Source organism: Staurois parvus, unplaced genomic scaffold (assembly GCF_062004578.1).
Source record: "Staurois parvus isolate SC_StPar_1 unplaced genomic scaffold, SC_StPar_1.0 ptg000879l, whole genome shotgun sequence".
In the NCBI taxonomy this organism is placed as follows: domain Eukaryota; kingdom Metazoa; phylum Chordata; class Amphibia; order Anura; family Ranidae; genus Staurois; species Staurois parvus.
The window spans coordinates 1,828,313-1,852,328 of NW_028318675.1; the positions used below are offsets into that span (position 1 = coordinate 1,828,313).

General features: G+C 45.5%; 1 protein-coding gene across 1 annotated transcript in view; it reads right to left on the reverse strand.

Annotated features, from left to right (window-relative positions):
* The window catches only part of LOC149443040 (uncharacterized), a 130,628-nt gene extending 106,920 nt beyond the window's left edge, over positions 1-23,708 (reverse strand). The window contains exons 1-2 of the mRNA XM_089655972.1: positions 22,205-23,708; positions 990-1,946 (exon numbers count right to left, since the gene is read on the reverse strand). Coding sequence (XP_089512098.1) covers positions 990-1,946; positions 22,205-23,602 — 2,355 coding nt within the window. The 5' untranslated portion in view covers positions 23,603-23,708. The remainder of the gene's footprint in view (positions 1-989; positions 1,947-22,204) is intronic.
* Positions 23,709-24,016: the final 308 nt, after the last annotated feature.

Below are 24,016 nucleotides of genomic sequence, written 5' to 3' on the forward strand. Positions count from 1 at the left end.
ACAGATGGGGTAACACAGTTCAATGCAGAGAAACAGTTTTCAACATTCACATGAAGTGCAGTAAGCTTGTGCGACCATGTGCTTTGCAAGATGGCGGATGGCACTGAGCTTGATTGCAGATTAGGCACACACATATACACAGCAGGCTGTAGGGATTCTATGCATCTTCTGACTATTCTGACTCAGATTGTTGTGATAGCGATTTATCCCTTGTCAGACCTCTCTGCCTAGCCTGTATAAGCAGATATAATCACTGTGGGCAATCCTTGTCAGATAGCTGAACTCACCAATACTGTGTTCATCCAGAAGTTGCTATATTCTGTACATGTGACAACAGGATACAGCAGAATGAATGGTTTCCAGTATTATGCGGTCAAAAGATGATCATTTCTGTAGCGTACTATGCAGAATACATATGTCCCTGTGACATGTGGTCTGTTAGCTGCCTCCATGACACAGGAAGTGCTGTACTCAAGAAGAAGGGAGGAGCTTCATATACAAAGGAATTGTGTCATAGATCTCAGGGAGGTAATATAAAACAAGTGCATTACCAAATAAGGCCACTGGATGGCAGCATAACTAACTATAGAAATGTCCATAGGAAATGGTACAAAGAATAAACTATATGAATTCTCATGTACATTAACATAAATATTAACTGTGTAACAGCATAAGGTAGAACTATTTATTGTTAAACAGACCTCCAAGTGTTTGTGAAATCTCCCACCACAATATGTACTCAGCCAATCACAGGTCAGGACCATGTCTTTGGTGACCCCTGATCTCCTTATCAACGGTTTCTTCCATAATGAAGATCAGCCATGGAGTATATCTGAGGTGTATATCAGGGTGTGCTTTTTCCCCACATGAGAGCTGGGATGTCCAGCAACATTCATCTAGAAGACATTTCCCACACTCAAGGCACTAATACACCTTCAGGGTTGTGTGGTACCCCTGATGTACAGGAAGACAGGACTTCAGTGAGGAACAATTCCCTCACGACAAGAAAGTGGCTTCACCCAATTCTGCGATCTCTGATGTCTGGAAAGATGGGACTTCCGTGAAAAACATTTCCCGCACTCAGGACAGGAATATGGCTTCTCCCCTGTGTGAGATCTCTGATGTCTGTAAAGATGGGACTTATCTGAAAAACATTTCCCGCACTCAGGACAAGAATACGGCTTCTCCCCCGTGTGAGATCTCTGATGTGCGTAAAGATGGGACTTCTCTGAAAAACATTTCCCACACTCAGGACAGGAATACGGCTTCTCCCCCGTGTGAGATCTCTGATGTGCATAAAGATTGGACTTATCTGAAAAACATTTTCCGCACTCAGGACAGGAATACGGCTTCTCTCCCGTGTGAAATCTCTGATGTATGTAAAGATGGGACTTCTGTGAAAAACATTTCCCGCACTCAGGACAGGAATATGGCTTCTCTCCTGTGTGAGATCTCTGATGTGTGTAAAGATGGGACTTCCTCAAAAAACATTTCCCACACTCAGGACAGGAATACGGCTTCTCCCCCGTGTGAGATCTTTTATGCCTATTAAGATGGGATTTATAACAGAAACATTTCCCGCACTCAGGACAGGAATACGGCTTTTCCCCCGTGTGGGATCTCTGATGTCTGTAAAGGTTGGACTTCCTTGAAAAACATTTCTCGCACTCAGGACAGGAATATGACTTCTCCCCTGTGTGAGATCTCTGATGTCTGCAAACACTGGACTGTCCGCACTCAGTACAGGAGAAGCTCTTCCCTGTTGGAAGGCCGGCCCGGTCCCGCACAGTCTGAGGTTCCTCAGGATACGAGGAATCCGATGGTCCATCTACACTGGGTGGTGCCGGATGGACATTGGAGGGAGCCGGGTTTTCTCCTGGACTATACTGTGTGATGTCCTCATCTTCTACTTTCCAGTCTGGAGACAAAGTGAGACAATCCTCGGAGGTTTTCCTCATCTCCCGGCCATGGACTAAAATACAAAGACAAAGAGGATTACTAGACAGGAGCTGATTGGTTCCCCCAAACCAGGACTCCACCCACATCAGGCAGCTTGGGCTCTGAGGAGCTTACAATTCCACCCTCAAGAGAACTAGGAAATGGCTCCTCTGATCTCCTACCAGGTCATTTCTTTATTCATGGACCTTAGTCAGAGAGTGAGGAAACAACCAGAACTGTCTTTTATAGGAGGGACAGTGATGAGGGGATTATAGGACGAGGGTCCCCACCCCCTCTATCACTCATCGCCATCTTCCCAACACAAGAAGTACTGCACTTCCTTATTTAGTCCATGATTTAGTCATGAAGAACAGCGGGGCTGAGCCCCACCAGAGGTCAGAGAGTGAGGATGGGGGAGAACAACCAAGATGAAGACTGGACTGATCCTGAAGACCACCATCATTGGGGTATTGACTCCTCCCTCATTATCACTTTCTGTTTAAAGGTCCAAAGTTGGAGGATGTTATCACATTATTATCACCATGTAAAAGTCTGTGCTCCAATCACATCATCCGATATAAAATGTCCAGCTGGGAGGAAATGGGAGGAACATGAGAGAATCCATATTATGTGTATATATAGCAGTGGGGGGGGGGGGGAGCAGAAGTCAGGACTATGGAATGTACAACATAGAGTATATAGTGCAGGGGTCAGGAGTATGTAATGTACAACATAGAGTATATAGTGCAGGGGTCAGGAGGATGTAATGTACAAGATAGAGTATATAGTGCAGGGGTCAGGAGTATGTAATGTACAACATAGAGTATATAGTGCAGGGGTCAGGAGTATGTAATGTACAACAGAGTATATAGTGCAGGGGTCAGGAGTATGTAATGTACAACATAGAGTATATAGTGCAGGGGTCAGGAGTATGTAATGTAGAACATAGAGTATATAGTGCAGGGGTCAGGAGTATGTAATGTACAACACAGAGTATATACTGCAGGGGTCAGGAGGATGTAATGTACAACATAGAGTATATAGTGCTGGGGTCAGGAGGATGTAATTTACAACATAGAGAATATAGTGCAGGGGTCAGGAGTATGTCATGTACAACAGAGTATATAGTGCAGGGGTCAGGAGTATGTAATGTATAACATAGAGTATATAGTGAAGGGGTCAGGAGTATGGAATGTACAACATGGAGTATATAGTGCAGGGGTCAGGAGTATGTAATGTACAACATAGAGTATATAGTGCAGGGGTCAAGAGTATGTAATGTACAACAGAGTATATAGTGCAGGGGTCAGGAGTATGTAATGTACAACAGAGTATATAGTGCAGGGGTCAGGAGTATGTAATGTACAACATAGAGTATATAGTGCAGGGGTCAGGAGTATGTAATGTACAGCAGAGTATATAGTGCAGGGGTCAGGAGCATGTATTGTACACCATAGAGTATATAGTGAAGGGGTCAGGAGTCATAATATTGTTATTCATTAATTAAAGGTCCTTAAAGGGTTGCTTGCCTCCCATCTCCTGAGACTGCACTCAGTGACTTGGGTCTGAGACACTAAAGACATATCCCTCCACCCGGCACAGCCAGCAGATAAAAGAGAAGGTCCCCTGGAGGAGTCAGGCACAAGGCAGGAGACCCCAGTCACATGTCCTGGGTGCCTACATTATGCAATGCTTAGAGTAAAAATGAACATTTTCCTGCCAGCTGAACCCCAGAACCTCCATAAATCCAGTCTAGAGACATAAATTGTGTCTGCAGCACAGAGAAGGAAGATTATCCGAGAGAAATCCAGGAATACAGGACGGGGAACACAGCTCAGGAAAGTGACCAGGGGATTACAGGCTGATATCACCCAGTCCCCGCCCTACTCTGGACCAATCAGTGAGCAGTATGGGTGGAGGAATGGATTTAGTGTTCATGACCCACCTGTGCTGATCTCTGTAGGAGTGTCCTCCTCTATAAATGTCCCCGTTATTCCATCCTCCTCCATAGACTGCTGATCATCCCTCACATGCGCCTCTTCTTCTTTTATATTTATCAGATATTTACACTAAACCAAGAGAATGAGAAAAAAATGTAATCTGTAAAATATAAGCTCACATAAAAAATCCATAAATTATCCCAGGTCCATGCTCTCCACCCCACCAACCTTGTAATAGTGAGTGATGGTGTGACCTTCCTGTGTGAAATCCCGGGAATACAGAGGATGGGGACATCTCTCTGGGGGGTTCCTGGTATTAGGTGGCTCCATCATATCCTTGTGTCCTTCTGAAAACTCCTCCATCACTCCATACTCCTCATCCTCCTCTTTATACTCTTCTTTAACATCAATATTATCATCCCCGAGGATTCCACTCTGAAAGATATAATAAAACATTCATTGTAACAAACATGCTGTGTATAAATCACAACTACCAATAATTGTCATCATCTACCTGATGATGGTGAGGGATGGTGTGACCTTCCTGTGTGGAATCCCGGGAATACAGAGGACGGGGACATCTCTCTGGTGGGTTCCTGTAGCTGGATGACTCCACCATGGTGTCCTGGTACAGATCTTTGTGTTCTTTTAGAAGCTCTGACTCCTCCATCCCCCCATCCTCATCCTCCTCCTTTTTTATCTCTTCTTTAACCTCAACTTTAGGATCTCTCAGGATTCCACTCTGAATATATAATAAAAATGCCATCAATGGTAACAATGCAGATAATGTACAGATCCTAATGATACTATCAGTGATTGGAGAATGTCCCAGATTTCCCGGCACCGCTCACCTCTCCTGTCAGCAGCTCCATCATCTTCTTGGTGACTTCTAGAATCTTCTGCATGTTGTGTCTCTCAGGGTTTAGGGAGTCACATGGAGGCACTGTGATGGCCATATGATCACCTGACTTCAGAAGAGGAAATCTCTGTATTGAGAAATCAATAGGAATATCATGTTAGACTCCCAGAATCCTCCTCACCTCTCCGGTCAGGTCTGTGTTTTATTAATAGAGATAAGAGTGATGTCATGTGACCTCCCAGAATTCTCCTCACCTCTCCGGTCAGGTCTGTGTTTTATTAATAGAGATGAGAGTGATATCATGTGACCTCCCAGAATCCTCCTCACCTCTCCGGTCAGGTCTGTGTTTTATTAATAGAGATGAGTGATGTCATGTGACCTCCCAGAATCCTCCTCACCTCTCCGGTCAGGTCTGTGTTTTATTAATAGAGATGAGTGGTGTCATGTGACCTCCCAGAATCCTCCTCACCTCTCCGGTCAGGTCTGTGTTTTATTAATAGAGATGAGTGATGTCATGTGACCTCCCAGAATCCTCCTCACCTCTCCGGTCAGGTCTGTGTTTTATTAATAGAGATGAGAGTGATGTCATGTGACCTCCCAGAATCCTCCTCACCTCTCCGGTCAGGTCTGTGTTTTATTAATAGAGATGAGAGTGATGTCATGTGACCTCCCAGAATCCTCCTCACCTCTCCGGTCAGCAGGTAGATGATCTCCAGGGTGAGGTTTAGTATCTTCTCAGTCATGTGACTCCGGTCCTCCTCCATCCTCATTGGTGCCATCATGTGATCTATACAGGTCTCCTTGTAGACGGATAACTTTGGGAAATGAAAGTAAGAATGATTTGGATGGTATTGGTCACACAATAATAGGATGTGGATGTGAGGGGGGAATAGGAGGGTTGCTGGACATTGAAGGACTACTCCCCCCATGGGAAGACATTTTGTTTGGACTGTTTAGTGTTTACTACAATTTTGAGGTCCGGGGCCCCTTTTCTCTGTTGGGTTTGTTTGGTCTCTGAACTGGTTTTGATGAGTATTAGATCTGCAGACAAGGAATGATAAATCTGATCCTTCCTATGACTAGTTTGCTCTGAGGCAGTGCTGTGAGGTCAATGTCGGCTCATCATGCAGGGATGGTCACTTTACATCACCCGACGCCCGGGACATGTAGTTCTGGGGGCCGGGCAAGTATTGTTTTTAATTTTTATCCCCGCAGGGATCTCCTTTCAGGTGCCAGCCTCTGCCACCACGTGTGTGTGAACCTCTCCTGTACCTACTATGCTTCCCCGGCTCTGCTTGCCCATCTGTGGGCCCGGGTCAGCGGGTGTCGGAGGGTAGAGGGGACGGAGGAGAGCGGACATGTTCACTCCCTTCTTGTCCTGACCCAGAAGTGATGTTATGACAGATTTCCCGACCATCGAGGCCGGCAAAGAATGTAATGCGGTGCGATGTGCACTACATTACATCCAATGGAGAACAGGGGAGACATTGGGGGTCTTTTAGACCTTGGATGTCTCAATAAAGAGAACCTGTCATCAAAAGTCATCTCATCTCAAGTAAAAATGTTTTTTTTAAATTGTAAACAATTAAAGTTACACCCAAGCACATAAATCCTCCCTTTAAAAAATGTTAAGGCCCCCCCCCACCCCCACATATATGCACGCCCAAATGTAAGAGCACACGCTGGAGCGCCTACACGTGATAACATTGATTGTGATACACGTTACATATCGCCGGTCACACCAGAATGAGAGGATAATTCTAGGAGCAGACCTCCTCCGTACTCTATACTGATGACCTAGAAGGGGCTATAAATGTGTCACCTATAGATAATACCGGGACTAAAGGTTGTCACCATTTCAGCACACACAACTTAAGGTTTGACATGTTGGATATCTATTTACTCGCTGCAACCTCGGCTTTTATATTTTTACACATAAATGGGTCATTTATTGCTTTTTTGTGCCTTGAAATTAACTTAAGTGTATTTTTTACTGAAATTTGGCATTTCCTAGACTTTGTGATAATATTTTGTGAAAAAAAAAAATAGAACTGCCGCTATTTTATTCTCTAAAGTCTCTACTTTCAGAAAATCGATATTTGGGGGGTTTTGTGTCATCTTCAGGATAAAGTGATTTTTTTAAATGTGCAAAAAATGCAAAAACGGCTCTGGGAGTGAAAGGGAGAAAGGATAAGCAGGACACTCCCCTTTCCTGAGGAGCAGCCAATCAGTTCTCATTACACTGCAAGGAGTCTCCCCTCCCTGCTAGTCCCCAGGTGCGGTGCTGGAGACAGGCGGGGGAGGGGAGGAGGAGATAAACAGAACAATGTTACACATATTACACATTTAATTTGCTATAAAACCCCTTTCATTTTTTAAATCCCCAACATTCCTAAAACAGCCTCAGATTTATATACATTTGTTGTAAATAGGAAATAACATCTTATTACCTCCTCTGCTGCCACTTCCACCAACGTCTCCTCTATACTTCTTCCCGCCTCACCTCTCATCTGGAACTTCCTGTCTGGCCTGACATCACTTCTTGTCTGTACCTGACATCACTTCCTGTCTGTGCCTGACATCACTTCCTGTCTGCACCTAACATCACTTCCTGTCTGTACCTGACATCACTTCCTGTCTGTATTCCATAGAGACTTCCTGTGTGAGTATAGGTGAGATCAGCACCTTGTGGAGTTCAGAGGAACTGCAGCCCCGAGATCCATCCCATAATCCCCCTTCCTGTATAATATGTACCTTACAGGGATACTACGGGAGATGAAACATTACTGAATAAAGGAAGAAGAAATAAATGTAACTCTTATGTAACCAACTGTTCAACAAACATCTCTTATTACATATAGAAAAGTCTTACAAACACAGAACACAAAATACAAATGTATAGCTAATGAGAGCGATCCCGCCAAACCTGATCCTTCTGGGGGGGACAATGCAAAATATATATCAATCCACTCATAATGACATCATCTTCTGGGAGTGTCTGCACATCCATCCATTTCATACACATTTCATTGTCTCTGCAGATCTCCTGCAGCCTATTAGCTCCCATTTCCCTTCCTATGTCTCGGCAGATCTCCTGCAGCCTATTAGCACCCATTTCCCTCTCTATGTCTCGGCAGATCTCCTGCAGCCTATTAGCGCCCATTTCCCTTTCTATGTCTCGGCAGATCTCCTGCAGCCTATTAGTGCCCATTTCCCTCTCTATGTCTCAGCGGATCTCCTGCAGCCTGTTAGTGCCCATTTTCCTCTCTATGTCTCGGTGGATCTCCTGCAGCCTATTAGCACCCATTTCCCTTTCTATGTCTCGGCGGATCTCCTGCAGCCTATTAGCACCCATTTCCCTCTCTATGTCTCGGCAGATCTCCTGCAGCCTATTAGCTCCCATTTCCCTCTCTATGTCTCAGCGGATCTCCTGCAGCCTATTAGCACCCATTTCCCTCTCTATGTCTCGGCAGATCTCCTGCAGCCTATTAGCACCCATTTCCCTCTCTATATCACACATTACAACAAGCAGCCACAAAGGTAAATGTAAAATAAAAGCAGAGAGGGAGAGAAGGCTGATAAAGCAGCTCATCGATGAGAGGTACATAAGAACATACAATGTCAATACAAAACAGTGACATGGCCATCAATCACAAACGATCGGAGCAGACAGATCGGTGTCATAGGTGTCCCGTGGGTCCTGAACTGCCTCCAGCGCAGGGACAGTAGCAGGGTGTAAAGCAGGTAGGTACTCCAACTTTCTCATTTCTGCTCTGACCTTCATCAGTGCCGGTAACATGGGGGACATAGAAGACAGCCAATGCATGGGAATGGTTCTCCTGGCTGCCCTCATGTAGGTGGAAAGTTTCCTCGCACATTTAGAGAGACCCGAAAAGGTAGACCCAACAGAAAGTAAATGGGCTCAAAAGGGACAGGAGCCCACAGAAGTAACCAGAATGGGGTAAGGACCTCCCCCAAAAGGGTGCAATGGACCGGCAATCCCAAAAAATGTGGAAAAGAGTCGCAGTTTCCGTCCCACAACACCAGCAAACAGAGGAAACATTCGGGTTACTATCATGGAGAACCTCAGGGGTCCGATACCAAAACATGGGGGTCTTAGAAGGATTTTCTGTATACATTACACACATAGAAGATTTAGAAGAGGCCTCCCAAATCCTACTCCATTGATCCAACCCAATATCACATTGAAGGAAACGGGACCATTTACACATATAAAGGGGAGAACCAATAGAAAAAGGGCGACATCTACAAGCAATGTATACGTAGCGGAAATGATGTCCCGGTGGTGTGGGCCTTGGATGCAGATATGATCTAAAGGGGTAGGTTGTTCAAGAGTCAGAGAAGAGGCTTTGGAGGCAAAAATGTGTTGTATCTGTAGATAAAATACTGATGGGGTGGAATGCGAGCAGCTTTTTGAATGTCAGGGAAGGATTTAAGGTTGTGAATTACGGGATTGACCAAATGTCACAATTGGAATAGATAAGCCTCAGCCCAAGGATGGACTCAACCAATGGCCAGACCATCTGGGAGACGTGGATTAAAAATGATGTTGGTCAAGGGGGAACACTTGGGCCCAAATTTACTATTGCGTGTGGGCGCATTTCTGTGGGCTAGCGTCTACTTTTTAACCGCGAGTGTCTACTTTTAGACGGCAAAGACATTTACTAAAGAAAGCATCTAAGAAGTAGACGCCAAATCGAATTTACTAATGAGACACAGTCCAGGAAGCAGACCCAAAAAGCAGACGTGCTAAGAGGCACATCTAACACCATGAAAAATCACTGCAGAGACATGTTTCCATTGAAATTTGCTTTGTCAAATATCAGGACTTCACTTTTAACAATATCTGACATTTAAAAAAATGTTTACAATGTGTAAATAGTACTCTTTTTTAAGGCTGCTCGTCACATTAAAAAACTGGACGCTTTTCCAGCGGCTCTGGCTAATAGGAATGAGCATGTGCAGAACACATGTTAGACGTCTTCTGTGGCACTTTCTTTTTAGACGCTGTTCAATAGTAAATCTCTGTGTGGAGTCCTCTGACAGATGGCGAAGATCACGTCTCCTGTGTGTGGAGTCCTCTGACAGCCGGCACTCGGTCACGTCTCCTGTGTGTGGAGTCCTCTGACAGCCGGCACTCGGTCGCGTCTCCTGTGTGTGGAGTCCTCTGACAGCTGACACTCGGTCGCATCTCCTGTGTGTGGAGTCCTCTGACAGATGGCACTCGGTCACGTCTCCTGTGTGTGGAGTCCTCTGACAGCTGACACTCGGTCACGTCTCCTGTGTGTGGAGTCTTCTGACAGCCGGCACTCGGTGGCGTCTCCTGTGTGTGGATTCCTCTGACAGCCGGCACTCGGTCACGTCTCCTGTGTGTGGAGTCCTCTGACAGCCGGCACTCGGTCACGTCTCCTGTGTGTGGAGTCCTCTGACAGCCGACACTCGGTCGCATCTCCTGTGTGTGGAGTCCTCTGACAGATGGCACTCGGTCACGTCTCCTGTGTGTGGAGTCCTCTGACAGCCGGCACTCGGTCACGTCTCCTGTGTGTGGAGTCCTCTGACAGCCGGCACTCGGTCGCGTCTCCTGTGTGTGGAGTCCTCTGACAGATGGCAAAGATCACGTCTCCTGTGTGTGGAGTCCTCTGACAGCCGGCACTCGGTCACGTCTCCTGTGTGTGGATTCCTCTGACAGCCGGCACTCGGTCACGTCTCCTGTGTGTGGAGTCCTCTGACAGCCGGCACTCGGTCACGTCTCCTGTGTGTGGAGTCCTCTGACAGATGGCACTCGGTCACGTCTCCTGTGTGTGGAGTCCTCTGACAGCTGACACTCGGTCACGTCTCCTGTGTGTGGAGTCTTCTGACAGCCGGCACTCGGTGGCGTCTCCTGTGTGTGGATTCCTCTGACAGCCGGCACTCGGTCACGTCTCCTGTGTGTGGAGTCCTCTGACAGCCGGCACTCGGTCACGTCTCCTGTGTGTGGAGTCCTCTGACAGCCGACACTCGGTCGCATCTCCTGTGTGTGGAGTCCTCTGACAGATGGCACTCGGTCACGTCTCCTGTGTGTGGAGTCCTCTGACAGCCGGCACTCGGTCACGTCTCCTGTGTGTGGAGTCCTCTGACAGCCGGCACTCGGTCGCGTCTCCTGTGTGTGGAGTCCTCTGACAGATGGCAAAGATCACGTCTCCTGTGTGTGGAGTCCTCTGACAGCCGGCACTCGGTCACGTCTCCTGTGTGTGGATTCCTCTGACAGCCGGCACTCGGTCACGTCTCCTGTGTGTGGAGTCCTCTGACAGCCGGCACTCGGTCACGTCTCCTGTGTGTGGAGTCCTCTGACAGATGGCAAAGATTGTGTCTCCTGTGTGTGGAGTCCTCTGACAGCCGGCACTCGGTCACGTCTCCTGTGTGTGGAGTCCTCTGACAGCCGGCACTCGGTCACGTCTCCTGTGTGTGGAGTCCTCTGACAGATGGCAAAGATTGTGTCTCCTGTGTGTGGAGTCCTCTGACAGCCGGCACTCGGTCACGTCTCCTGTGTGTGGATCCCTCTGACAGCCGGCACTCGGTCACGTCTCCTGTGTGTGGAGTCCTCTGACAGATGGCAAAGATTGTGTCTCCTGTGTGTGGAGTCCTCTGACAGCCGGCACTCGGTCACGTCTCCTGTGTGTGGAGTCCTCTGACAGCCGGCACTCGGTCACGTCTCCTATGTGTGGATTTCTCTGACAGCCGGCACTCGGTCACGTCTCCTGTGTGTGGATCCCTCTGACAGCCGGCACTCGGTCACGTCTCCTGTGTGTGGAGTCCTCTGACAGATGGCAAAGATTGTGTCTCCTGTGTGTGGAGTCCTCTGACAGCCGGCACTCGGTCACGTCTCCTGTGTGTGGAGTCCTCTGACAGCCGGCACTCGGTCACGTCTCCTGTGTGTGGAGTCCTCTGACAGCCGGCACTCGGTCACGTCTCCTGTGTGTGGAGTCCTCTGACAGATGGCAAAGATTGTGTCTCCTGTGTGTGGAGTCCTCTGACAGCCGGCACTCGGTCACGTCTCCTGTGTGTGGAGTCCTCTGACAGACAGCACTCGGTCACGTCTCCTGTGTGTGGAGTCCTCTGACAGCCGGCACTCGGTCACGTCTCCTGTGTGTGGAGTCCTCTGACAGCCGGCACTCGGTCACGTCTCCTGTGTGTGGAGTCCTCTGACAGCCGGCACTCGGTCACGTCTCCTGTGTGTGGAGTCCTCTGACAGCCGGCACTCGGTCGCATCTCCTGTGTTTAACAAACAGCACTCGGCATATCTTTCTGTATTCTAATTTGATTTCCTTAGTTCTTTTGATTCTATTTTTGTTTCTTATCCTTTTTAATTATTACTGTAATGATTTTACTTTTTTCGAATGTCTATTTAATATTTATTTTGACAGTTGAATATAAAAAAAATGTCTGCAGATAAAAAAAAAAAAATGCGTGGGGTCCTCCCTCCCATCCTTACCAAGCCCTTCAGGTCTGGTATGGATATTAAGGGGGAACTCCACGCCAAAATTTAAAAAAAAACAGCGTGGGGTTCCCCCTTAAATCCATACCAGACCCTTACCCGAGCATGCAGACCGGCAGGTCAGGAAAGGGGGGGGATGAGCGAGCGACCCCCTCCTGAACCATACCAGGTCACATGCCCTCAACATGGGGGGTGCTTTGGGGCAGGGGGGCTCCCCCCCAAAGCACCTTGTCCCCATGTTGATGGGGACAAGGGCCTCTTCCCCACAACCCTGGCCAGTGGTTGTGGGGGTCTGCAGGTGGGGGGCTTATCAGAATCTGGAAGCCTCCTTTAACAAGTGGGCCCCCAGACCCTGGCCCCCCCCTACATGAATGAGTCTGCGGTACATGGTCCCTCGACTCATTCACAAAAAAACAAAGTGCTGTGTAAAAAAAACACAGTACAGGGTCTTTGACAAGTCCTTTATTAAAACAATGTCCCCCGAAGTAGATCCAACGTCAATCACGGCGGCGATCCGAAAAAAGAAAAAAAAAAGGTTCTGCTCCCGTCGGAGGCTTCCAGGCTTCTGAAAAAAGGTCCCGCTGACAGCTCTTAAATAGGTTTTTTTTTTTCTTTTTTCGGGTCGCCGCCATGATTGACGTTGGATCTATTTCGGGGGACATTGTTTTAATAAAGGACTTGTCAAAGACCCTGTACTGTGTTTTTTTTACACAACACTTTGTTTTTTTGTGAATGAATCGCAGGACCATGTACCGCAGACTCATTCACGTAGGGGGGGGGCTGGGATCTGGGGGCCCCCTTGTTAAAGGGGGCTTCCAGATTCTAATAAGCCCCCCGCCCGCAGACCCCCACAACCACAGGCCAGGGTTGTGGGGAGGAGGCCCTTGTCCCCATCAACATGGGGACAAGGTGCTTTGGGGGGAGCCCCCTGCCCCAAAGCACCCCCCCATGTTGAGGGCATGTGGTCTGGTATGGTTCAGGAGGGGGGGCGCTCGCTCGTCCCCCCCTTTCCTGACCTGCCGGGCTGCATGCTCGGATAAGGGTCTGGTATGGATTTTGGGGGGAGCCCTATGCTGTTTTTTCTTTAATTTTGGCGTGGAGTTCCCCCTTAATATCCATACCAGATCCGAAGGGCTTGGTATGGATGGGAGGGGGGGACCCCATGCCGGGTTTTTTTATTATTATGGTGCTGGTTTTTAAATGTTATTCTGGTTTTTTTTGGTCTTCACTTTAGCTCAGAAATTCACCTGTCACTTCCCCCGGCTAAAAGAGAAAGTTTTGAGATTATTTCCTTAAAGGTAACAAGGTTGACTTTTAGTTAATTAAAATTCAGACATTTTTCTTTAACTTCGGGGAAAGTGACAGCTAAGCGTGTGAACTATAGTGAAGGACAAAAAAAGGCATTAGCCATTAGCATTGAAAATCAGCGCCGACATACACTTCGTATTGTGAACCAAATGATTCAAACATTTATAAAACAACCAATTAATTTTAATGGTTTGGTAAACCGAGGTACGCCTGTATTAGTATTGCAGTCCTTTGTATTGGGATACATAGAACCAACATACATGTGAATTGGCAACATAGCACAACATTTGTGTCACATTGGAGATATCTGGTAGTTATACTGACATTGCCCAGGGACTTAGGATTGATTCACAGCACAGAAATACAGGCTGGGTTAGCAATGTAGCTCCGTGGATTAGTGGTTAGCACTACTGCCTCACAACTCTAGGGTTGTCGGTTTGAATCCCAACCACGGCAAGGAAGTAGCATGATCTCCGTGTGTGGCTGTCTTCACATACATGTTCTGGCAGCATCTTTGCTTTCTGTCTAAATGATCCCTAGAATGTGAATTAGAATGAGGCCTTGTCTGTTCAAACACCTTCAAAGCTGCACCTAATGTGAATGTCATACAATGGGAGGAGATACTACTAATAGATTTGATAATGCTGGTTTACACTCCACCCCCTTTTGTGAAGGATTTGGCAAGCAAAGAGCTGAGAGAGAGATGAGTAAGAGATACATACCAGAGAGTGATAAAGAGAGCGAGAGATACATACTGAAGAGTGATAAAGAGAGACATGCAGAAGAGTGAGTGAGAGAGAGGAGTGAGACAAAGAGCGAGCGAGAGATACATACTGAAGAGTGATAAAGAGAAACACGCAGAAGAGTGAGCCAGTGAGACAAAGAAAAGCGAGCGAGAGATACATACTGAAGAGTGATAAAGAGAGACATACAGAAGAGTGAGCGAGAGAGAAGAGCGAGCCAGTGAGACAAAGAAAAGCGAGCGAGAGATACATACTGAAGAGTGATAAAGAGAGACATATAGAAGAGTGAGAGAGAGAGAAAAGGCTTGGGTGGGGAATCCACACATCCAAATTGTTATAAATACTGGTGTGGAATTTCCCCCAAATGCATAGCAGACCCTTATCCCAGCAGGCAGGTACCGCACGCCTTCAAAGATTTATTTCCTTTTTTGATTTTCCTGCTTCGCTCACACTATATGCAATTGAAAATTGCGCTTTAAGTTGCCAATTTCACCGTTTTCTAGAAAATTTCAAACTAGTTGTGATTTCAATTGTGTGTAGCATTGTGATTTCTATGGTAGTGTAGATGTGAAATTGTTATTAAATGGCCAAAAAGTTCAACAAGAACTACCTTTGAACTCTCGCTGCAACAAATGGCGTATGTTACTCCCCTCACATTCACATTCATTATATCCGATATCATGTACGATGGCAAGTCACAAATCACACCTGAAATTGCACACCCTGGATGTGACTTGTCATGTGATTGGCATGGCCAGCAGCTTGCCCTTTGCATGGCAAATTGCACCCAATGTTACTGGGGGCTAACACCACTGTCACATCTAATCCAATGCGGCAATTGTCCAATTTACAGTGAAGTTGCACGAGTTCACAATCCAATTGGATGTGAACAGAGCCTACAGTGGCCAATAGGGTGCAACTTGGTCTACGATTTGCAAGTCGCATGTCATGCCAATTACATGGCAATCGCAAACAATGTTACTGGGGGCCACCCGGTCACATTAAAGCAGATTTCTAAGTGGTGTTATTGACACCACAGTCACATCATGTGACTTACATTGATGTCACATGATTTCCAAGTCGGGGTACATGGTGATTTAAAGTGCAATTTGCAAGAAATCTGACACAGATCTTGATCCCTTGAAAGTATGTGTACATGTAACTAAACTCTTCTTTAAACAGAGATGAATCTATCCCAATATACAATAAAATAATACATAAATACAATTTGCAATAAAGTAAATTGTAAAATAAAATAAAAATCCCAAAAAATTATATATCCAACTAAATGTTCCAAAAAATAAATATCCACAATGTCTCTGTAAAGATGTCTTTCCAAATTCCAAAGCAAACTCGTATCATCTGTAATCATCCAGTATGGAAATTCCACAATTCTTTGTGAACTTCAAAAAAATAAACTTCTGATAGTGTATTACCTTTATACTGAACATACATGTAAAATAGTGACAACGTTTGTGTATTTGGTAGATTTTATATTAACTGTTAGTGTTTTTTTAGGGGTTGATTTTATTTATTTTATTTATATATTATATTTTATTTAATTTATCTTATTATATATCATATTTATCATCATTTTTATGAGATAGTTTGGGGGATATGGATCAGGTTTAGTTTGTGTGTGAGTAGATGTAGAATGTATTGATCTGGGAATGCATAGATTGACCAGTAGAGGGAGTCATTACCATAGGGGGTATAAGATTGTCATTGTATTGAATATCGGTCTGTTATATATTTATATATTATATAAGAAGGGTGTATATACATTGCTACTATTTAGTTGGATTCACAGTATATGTTGATCCTTTTTAGCATTTTAATTACATGGGGATTTAGATCAGGTATGGGGGCGTGTACCTGTTAGGAGGAGTGGGGGGGTCATTAAGATGGAGTTTTTATTACAGTATAGGTACACAGTTATATGGTTCTAGTATAGATGCTGTGTGATTGCAGTGTTTGTATAGGGATTGCAGTGTTCATACAGGGATTGCAGTGTTTGTATAGGGATTGCAGTGTTCATATAGGGATTGCAGTGCTCGTATAGGGATTGCAGTGTTCGTACAGGGATTGTAGTGCTCATATAGGGATTGCAGTGTTTGTATAGGGATTGCAGTGTTCGTACAGGGATTGTAGTGCTCATATAGGGATTGCAGTGTCCATATAGGGATTGCAGTGTTCGTACAGGGATTGCAGTGTTCGTACAGGGATTGTAGTGTTCGTACAGGGATTGTAGTGCTCATATAGGGATTGCAGTGTCCATATAGGGATTGCAGTGTTCGTACAGGGATTGTAGTGCTCATATAGGGTTTGCAGTGTTCGTATAGGGATTGCAGTGTTCGTATAGGGATTGCAGTGCTCGTATAGGGATTGCAGTGCTCGTATAGGGATTGCAGTGCTCGTATAGGGATTGCAGTGTTCGTATAGGGATTGCAGTGTTCGTATAGGGATTGCTGTTTTCGTATAGGGATTGCAGTTCTCGTATAGGGATTGCAGTGCTCGTATAGGGATTGCAGTGTTCGTATAGGGATTGCAGTGTTTGTATAGGGATTGCAGTGTTTGTATAGGGATTGCAGTGCTCGTATAGGGAATGGGAATAAAGATATACAGTCATGGCCGAAATTGTTGGCACCCTTGATATTTCTCCAGGAAATCATGTATTTCTCACGAAACGTATTGCATTAACACATGTTTTGCTATACACATGTTTATTCCCTTTGTGTGTATTGGGACAAAACAAAAAAAGGGAGGAAAGAAAGCAAATTCGACATAATGTCACACAAACCTCCAAAAATGGGCTGGACAAAAGTATTGGCACCCTTTCACAACTGCGGATAAATAAGAATGTTACAAGCATGTGATGCTCCTGTAAACTCACCTGGGGCAAGTAACAGGTGTGGGCAATATAGAAATCACACCTGAAAGCAGATAAAAAGGAGAGACGTTCACTTAACCTTTGCATTGTGTGTCTGTCTGTGCCACACTAAGCATGGACAACAGAAAGAGGAGACGAGAACTGTCTGAGGACCTGAGAACCAAAATTGTGGCAAAATATCAACAATCTCAAGGTTACAAGTCCATCTCCAGAGAACTAGATTTGCCTTTGTCCACAGTGCGCAACATTATCAAGAAGTTTGCAACCCATGGCACTGTAGCTAATCTCCCTGGTCGTGGACGGATGAGGAAAATTGATGAAAGATTGCAACGCAGAATAGTCCGGATGGTGGATAAGCAGCCCCAAACATGTTCCAAAGACATTCAAGCTGTCCTGCAGGCTCAGGGAGCATCAGTGTCAGCGCGAACTATCCGTCGACATTTAAATGAAATGAAACGCTATGGCAGGAGACCCAGGAGGACCCCACTGCTGACACAGAGACATAAAAAAGCAAGACTACAGTTTGCCAAAATGTACTTGAGTAAGCCAAAAGCCTTCTGGGAAAACGTCTTGTGGACAGATGAGACCAAGATAGAGCTTTTCGGTAAAGCACATCATTCTACTGTTTACCGAAAACGGAATGAGGCCTACAAAGAACAAAACACAGTACCTACGGTAAAATATGGTGGAGGTTCAATGATGTTTTGGGGTTGTTTTGCTGCCTCTGGCACTGGGTGCCTTGACTGTGTGCAAGGCATCATGAAATCTGAGGATTACCAAAGGATTTTGGGTCGCACTGTAGGGCCCAGTGTCAGAAAGCTGGGTTTGCGTCCAAGATCCTGGGTCTTCCAGCAGGACAATGACCCCAAACATACGTCAAAAAGCACTCAGAAATGGATGGCAAAGAAGCGCTGGAGAGTTCTGAAGTGGCCAGCAATGAGCCCAGATCTAAATCCCATTGAACACCTGTGGAGAGATCTTAAAATTGCTGTTGGGAAAAGGTGTCCTTCCAATAAGAGAGACCTGGAGCTGTTTGCAAAGGAAGAGTGGTCCAAAATTCCGGGTGAGAGGTGTCAGAAGCTTATTGATGGTTATAGGAAGCGACTGATTTCAGTTATGTTTTCCAAAGGGTGTGCAACCAAATATTAAGTTAAGGGTGCCAATACTTTTGTCCAGCCCATTTTTGGGGTTTTGTGTGACATTATGTCATATTTGCTTTTCTGCCTCTGTTTTATATTTGTTCCAATACATACAAAGGGAATAAACATGTGTATAGCAAAACATGTGTTAATGCAATACCTTTTTTGTGTGAAATACTTGATTTTCAGGAAAAATATCAAGGGTGCCAACAATTTCGGCCATGACTGTACATGCCACCATTTTTCCATATAGTAAGATGGCGGATTCGATTTCCTGCCCTTGATGTGGGACAGAATATAAGGAACCACCTCTCAGACATCTTGATCTCTTGTGAAAAAGTCCAGGAAGTGATGAAACATGTCGGGACACGTGACGTCTCATGCACTCACGCAAAACCGGAAGTGTGGTGGTGGCCATTTTGGAAGTGGGAACATGCGGTTCTCTATACATAGGACTACACCTGAGCTGTTCTGAATGCTGGAAGCTGATATTCTTCAATTGTAATGTAAGATATTCAATAAATATTGACTTATGTTACTATATAGCGCTGATTGTCTCCTATCTCACCTGATGAGGAATATGGAAGAGTGCCAACAGGAACATTAGGAAGCCTGGAGAGTGCGACTATCCCCTGAAAGCCTGGGATTTATTTCCAGAGGGGAATGATCCATTGTTGCACCAGTTGGAGGAGAGCACTTTATTGTTCACTATTATTGAGTTTGTAGAGCTCACTATTAGAGATTTGGGTGATTCTCCATTCTCACTATTTGGAGGTGATCACGTTTCATCGTTTGGACTTGGAATGGTCACTCTTCTGATTCTTGTCACGAGTGTATTTACATATTCAGAGATTGATATATTGGTAGAGGAATTGGTTTTTCACGTGTGAGCTCACGTTATGCAGTTGGCATGATACACGGTTCTTTCACTATTTTACATGTATGTTCAGTATAAAGGTAATACACTATCAGAAGTTTATTTTTTTGAGGTTCATGAAGAATTTTGGAATTTCCATACTGGATGATTAAAGATGATACGAGTTTGCTTTGGAATTTGGAAAGACATCTTTACAGAGACATTTTGGACATTTATTTTTTGGGACATTTAGTTTGATATATAATTTTTTGGGATTTTTATTTTATAATTTATTTTATATTGGGATAGATTCATCTATGTTTAAAGAAGAGTTTAGTTATGCTCATTTATGTACCGTATTGCATGACCGCGCAATTGTCAGTAACACTAGTGCAGTGCTGTATAGTAAAACAATGGTGTAAATTCCATGATCTCTCCCATAGTTTGTAGACACTATAACTATCACACAAAGCAATCAATATACACTTATTGGGATTTTTTTTACCAAAAACATGGAGCAGAATACATTTCGGCCTAAATTTATAACTAACTTTGAGTTTACTATATATTTTTTATAGCCAACAGTAAAAAATATTGTTTTTTTTTCAAAATTTTTGGTCTTTTTTTGTTTATAGCACAAAAAATAAAAAACGCACAGGTCATCAAATACCTCCGAAAGAAAGCTCTATTTGTGTGAAAAAAAGGACATAAATTTCATTTGGGTGCAGCATTGCATGACCGCGCAATTATCCGTTGAATTAGTAGAGCGCCAGAGGTCTGGTCAAGAAGGGGGGTAAATCCTCAGGATGGCGAGGGGTTAAACTGGGTCCTAGTGCCTGCCGGTGCCGTCATTGGTGACAGGCGCGCCTGGGTCATATTGCCTGCCGGTGCCGTCATTGGTGACAGGTGCGCCTGGGTCATATTGCCTGCCGGTGCCGTCATTGGTGACAGGTGTGCCTGGGTCAAATTGCCTGCCGGTGCCGTCATTGGTGGAAGGCGCTACTGGGTCCTAGTGCCTGCCGGTGCCATCATTGGTGACAGGCGCGCCTGGGTCATATTGCCTGCCGGTGCCGTCATTGGTGACAGGCGCGCCTGGGTCCTAGTGCCTGCCGGTGCCATCATTGGTGATAGGCGCACCCGGGTCCTAGTGCCTGCCGGTGCCGTCATTGGTGATAGGCGCACCCGGGTCCTAGTGCCTGCCAGTGCCGTCATTGATGACAGGCGCACCCGGGTCATATTGTCTGCCGGTGCCGTCACTGGTGACAGGCGCGCCTGGGTCCTAGTGCCTGCCGGTGCCATCATTGGTGACAGGCGTGCCTGGGTCCTACTGCCCACCTGCCTGTATGTCTTGTCAGATTCATGCGTCATGGCGATCTTCTCATTCCTGGACAGAAACAATGGCCGTGAAATGACAGAGCTGAATCCTTTAAGGCCCCTTGGGTGTCTGCCATCCGGTCCAGGGGCTTTATTCAGTCTAAATATTTCTGGATCATATCAACTGTGAGCCAATGTGGATCATCTGGGGGGGTGTCAGTACCACCCCCCATTATGGACAAGAGCCCCCCCATGCTCCTTTGTATACACAGAGCTGAAGAAGGGATTTCATACATTGTCCTTCTCTTTGTCCCCCCCCCTCTAGATGGTTCTGTAAAGGGCCTACATGCTGGGACCGGACCTTTCTACTATTCTTATATTGGAGGAATGTTTTGGGGTCGTCCTGATATCTTTCTGTCGTTTGTTTTCAGTTTTTGTGCCTTTATTTCCTTTTTGCATCTTCTGTTCTATTCTTTGTAATGTGTAAACGATGATCGCGTTCCTTCATTGTTATATTTAATAAAATCTCTTTTCTTATTATCTATCGCTTTTGTAACTTTGGCCGTAAGCCACATAGGTTGGATTTGTAGCCTTTTATACTTGTTGCCCATGGGAATATATTTTGCAGTGTGGTCACATACAGTCTTTTTGAAGAACTCCCATTTCTGTGTTGTGTTCATCGATGCCAATATTCCCTCCCAGTCTAAGTCTTGGAGAGCAGCTCTCAGCTTTGGAAAATTAGCTCTCTTAAATTTGAGCATTTTTATTTTTCCTGTGCTTACTGTTTATAGCTAACAATAAATGAAATCATGTTATGGTCACTGCTACCCAGATGTTATTTTATATGGACATTCATAATAAGCTCTGCATGGTTGAAGATGACCAGGTCAAGCAGAGCATCATTCCTAGTTGGGGCCTCTATGAACTGGACCATAAAATTGTCCTGTAGTAGGTTTATACATTTTTGGCCTTTAACTGTTCCTGCAGTACCATTACTCCAGTCAATTTCCGGGTAGTTACAATCCCCCATTATTATCACTGTCCCAGCCCTTGCAGCCCTTTCCATCTGTGGGAGGAGCTGAGTCTCCACCTCCTCATTAACACTGGAAGGCCTATAACAAACTCCAATGATGACCTTTGTAGTACCGCCCCCCCCATGTGCAGCTCCACCCATAATACTTCAGCCTCATCACACTCTCCATCAACTAGGTCCTCTTTCACACTCGCTCTGAGATCACTTCTCACATAGAGACAGACACCACCACCTTTCCTATTTCCCCCGTCTCTCCGAAAGAGAACCTAGCCAGGAATATGAATGGTCCAGTCATGTGAGGAATGAAGCCAAGATTCAGCAATACCAATTCAATCCTAGTTCTCTTCATGCACCAAACCTTCCAACTCACCTATTGTGCTGGGCACACTTCTGGCATTAGGGAACAAACACTTTCATTCACTGACACCTTGTTCATTCGCCGACACCTTGTTCATTCGCCGACACCTTGTTCACATGGATTTTTTGTATTTTTTATTTGCATACAAAAATGGTACCAATTGCACTGGTTGTTTGTAACATGGGAACCTTCTTATCATCTACCATAGCCCTCCCCCCATCTTTCCCCATTCCACCCCCCAATAAGTATTGACCCATCTGATCTGTCTACCCCGTTATAATACCTGATGTACAGGAAAACAGGACTTCAGTGAGGAACATTTCCCTCACTCAGGACCGGAAAGTGGCTTCTCCCCTGTGTGAGATCTGTGATGTATGTAAACACTGGACTTCTGTGAAAAACATTTCCCGCACTCAGGACAAGAATACGGCTTCTCCCCAGTGTGAGATCTCTGATGTCTGTTAATATGGGATTTAACTGAAAAACATTTCCCACACATAGGACAGGAATACGGCTTCTCTCCCGTGTGAGATCTCTGATGTGTGTAAAGACTGGACTTCACTGAAAAACATTTCCCACACTCAGGACAAGAATATGGCTTCTCCCCAGTGTGAGATCTCTGATGTGGATTAAAATAGGACTTAACTGAAAAACATTTCCCACACTCAGGACAGGAATACGGCTTCTCTCCCGTGTGAGATCTCTGATGTGTGTAAAGACTGGACTTCACTGAAAAACATTTCCCACACTCAGGGCAGGAATACGGCTTCTCTCCTGTGTGAGATCTTTGATGTATGTAAAGACTGGACTTCAATGAAAAACATTTCCCACACTCAGGACAGAAATGTGGCTTCTCCCCTGTGTGAGATCTCTGATGATAATCAAGTTTGGACTTCAGTGAAAACCATTTCCCGCACTCAGAACAAGAATACAGCTTCTCCCCTGTGTGAGATCTCTGATGACTTTTAAAATGGGACTTAACTGAAAAACATTTCCCACACTCAGGACAGGAATATGGCTTCTCTCCCGTGTGAGATCTCTGATGTGTGTAAAGATTGGACTTCAATGAAAAACATTTCCCACACTCAGGACAGGAATACGGCTTCTCCCCTGTGTGAGATCTTTGATGTGTGTAAAGATTGGACTTCACTGAAAAACATTTCCCACACTCAGGACAGGAATACGGCTTCTCCCCTGTGTGAGATCTCTGATGTGTGGAAAGACTGACCTTCTCTGAAAAACATTTCCCGCACTCAGGACAGGAATACGGCTTCTCCCCTGTGTGAGTTCTTTGATGTTTGTAAAGATTGGACTTCTCTGAAAAACATTTCCCACACTCAGGACAGGAATGTGGCTTCTCCCCTGTATGAAATCTTTTATGCCCATTCAGACCAGATTTAGACTGGAAACCTTTCCCGCACTCAGTACAGGAGAAGCTCTTCCCTGTTGGAAGGCTGGCCCGGTCCCGCACAGTCTGAGGTTCCTCAGGATACAAGGAATCCGATGGTCCATCTACACTGGGTGGTGCAGGATGGACATTGGAGGGAGCCGGGTTTTCTCCTGGACTATACTGTGTGATGTCCTCATCTTCTACTTTCCAGTCTGGAGACAAAGTGAGACAATCCTCGGAGGTTTTCCTCATCTCCCGGCCATGGACTAAAATACAAAGACAAAGAGGATTACTAGACAGGAGTTGATTGGTTCCCCCAAACCAGGACTCCGCCCACATCAGGCAGCTTGGTCTCTGAGGAGCTTACAATTCCACCCTCAAGGGAACTAGGAAATGGCTCCTCTGATCTCCTACCAGGTCATTTCTTTATTCATGGACCTTAGTCAGAGAGTGAGGAAACAACCAGAACTGTCTTTTATAGGAGGGACAGTGATGAGGGGATTATAGGACGAGGGTCCCCACCCCCTCTATCACTCATCGCCATCTTCCCAACACAAGAAGTACTGCACTTCCTTATTTAGTCCATGATTTAGTCATGAAGAACAGCGGGGCTGAGCCCCACCAGAGGTCAGAGAGTGAGGATGGGGGGAGAACAACCAAGATGAAGACTGGACTGATCCTGAAGACCACCATCATTGGCGTATTGACTCCTCCCTCATTATCACTTTCTGTTTAAGGGTCCAAAGTTGGAGG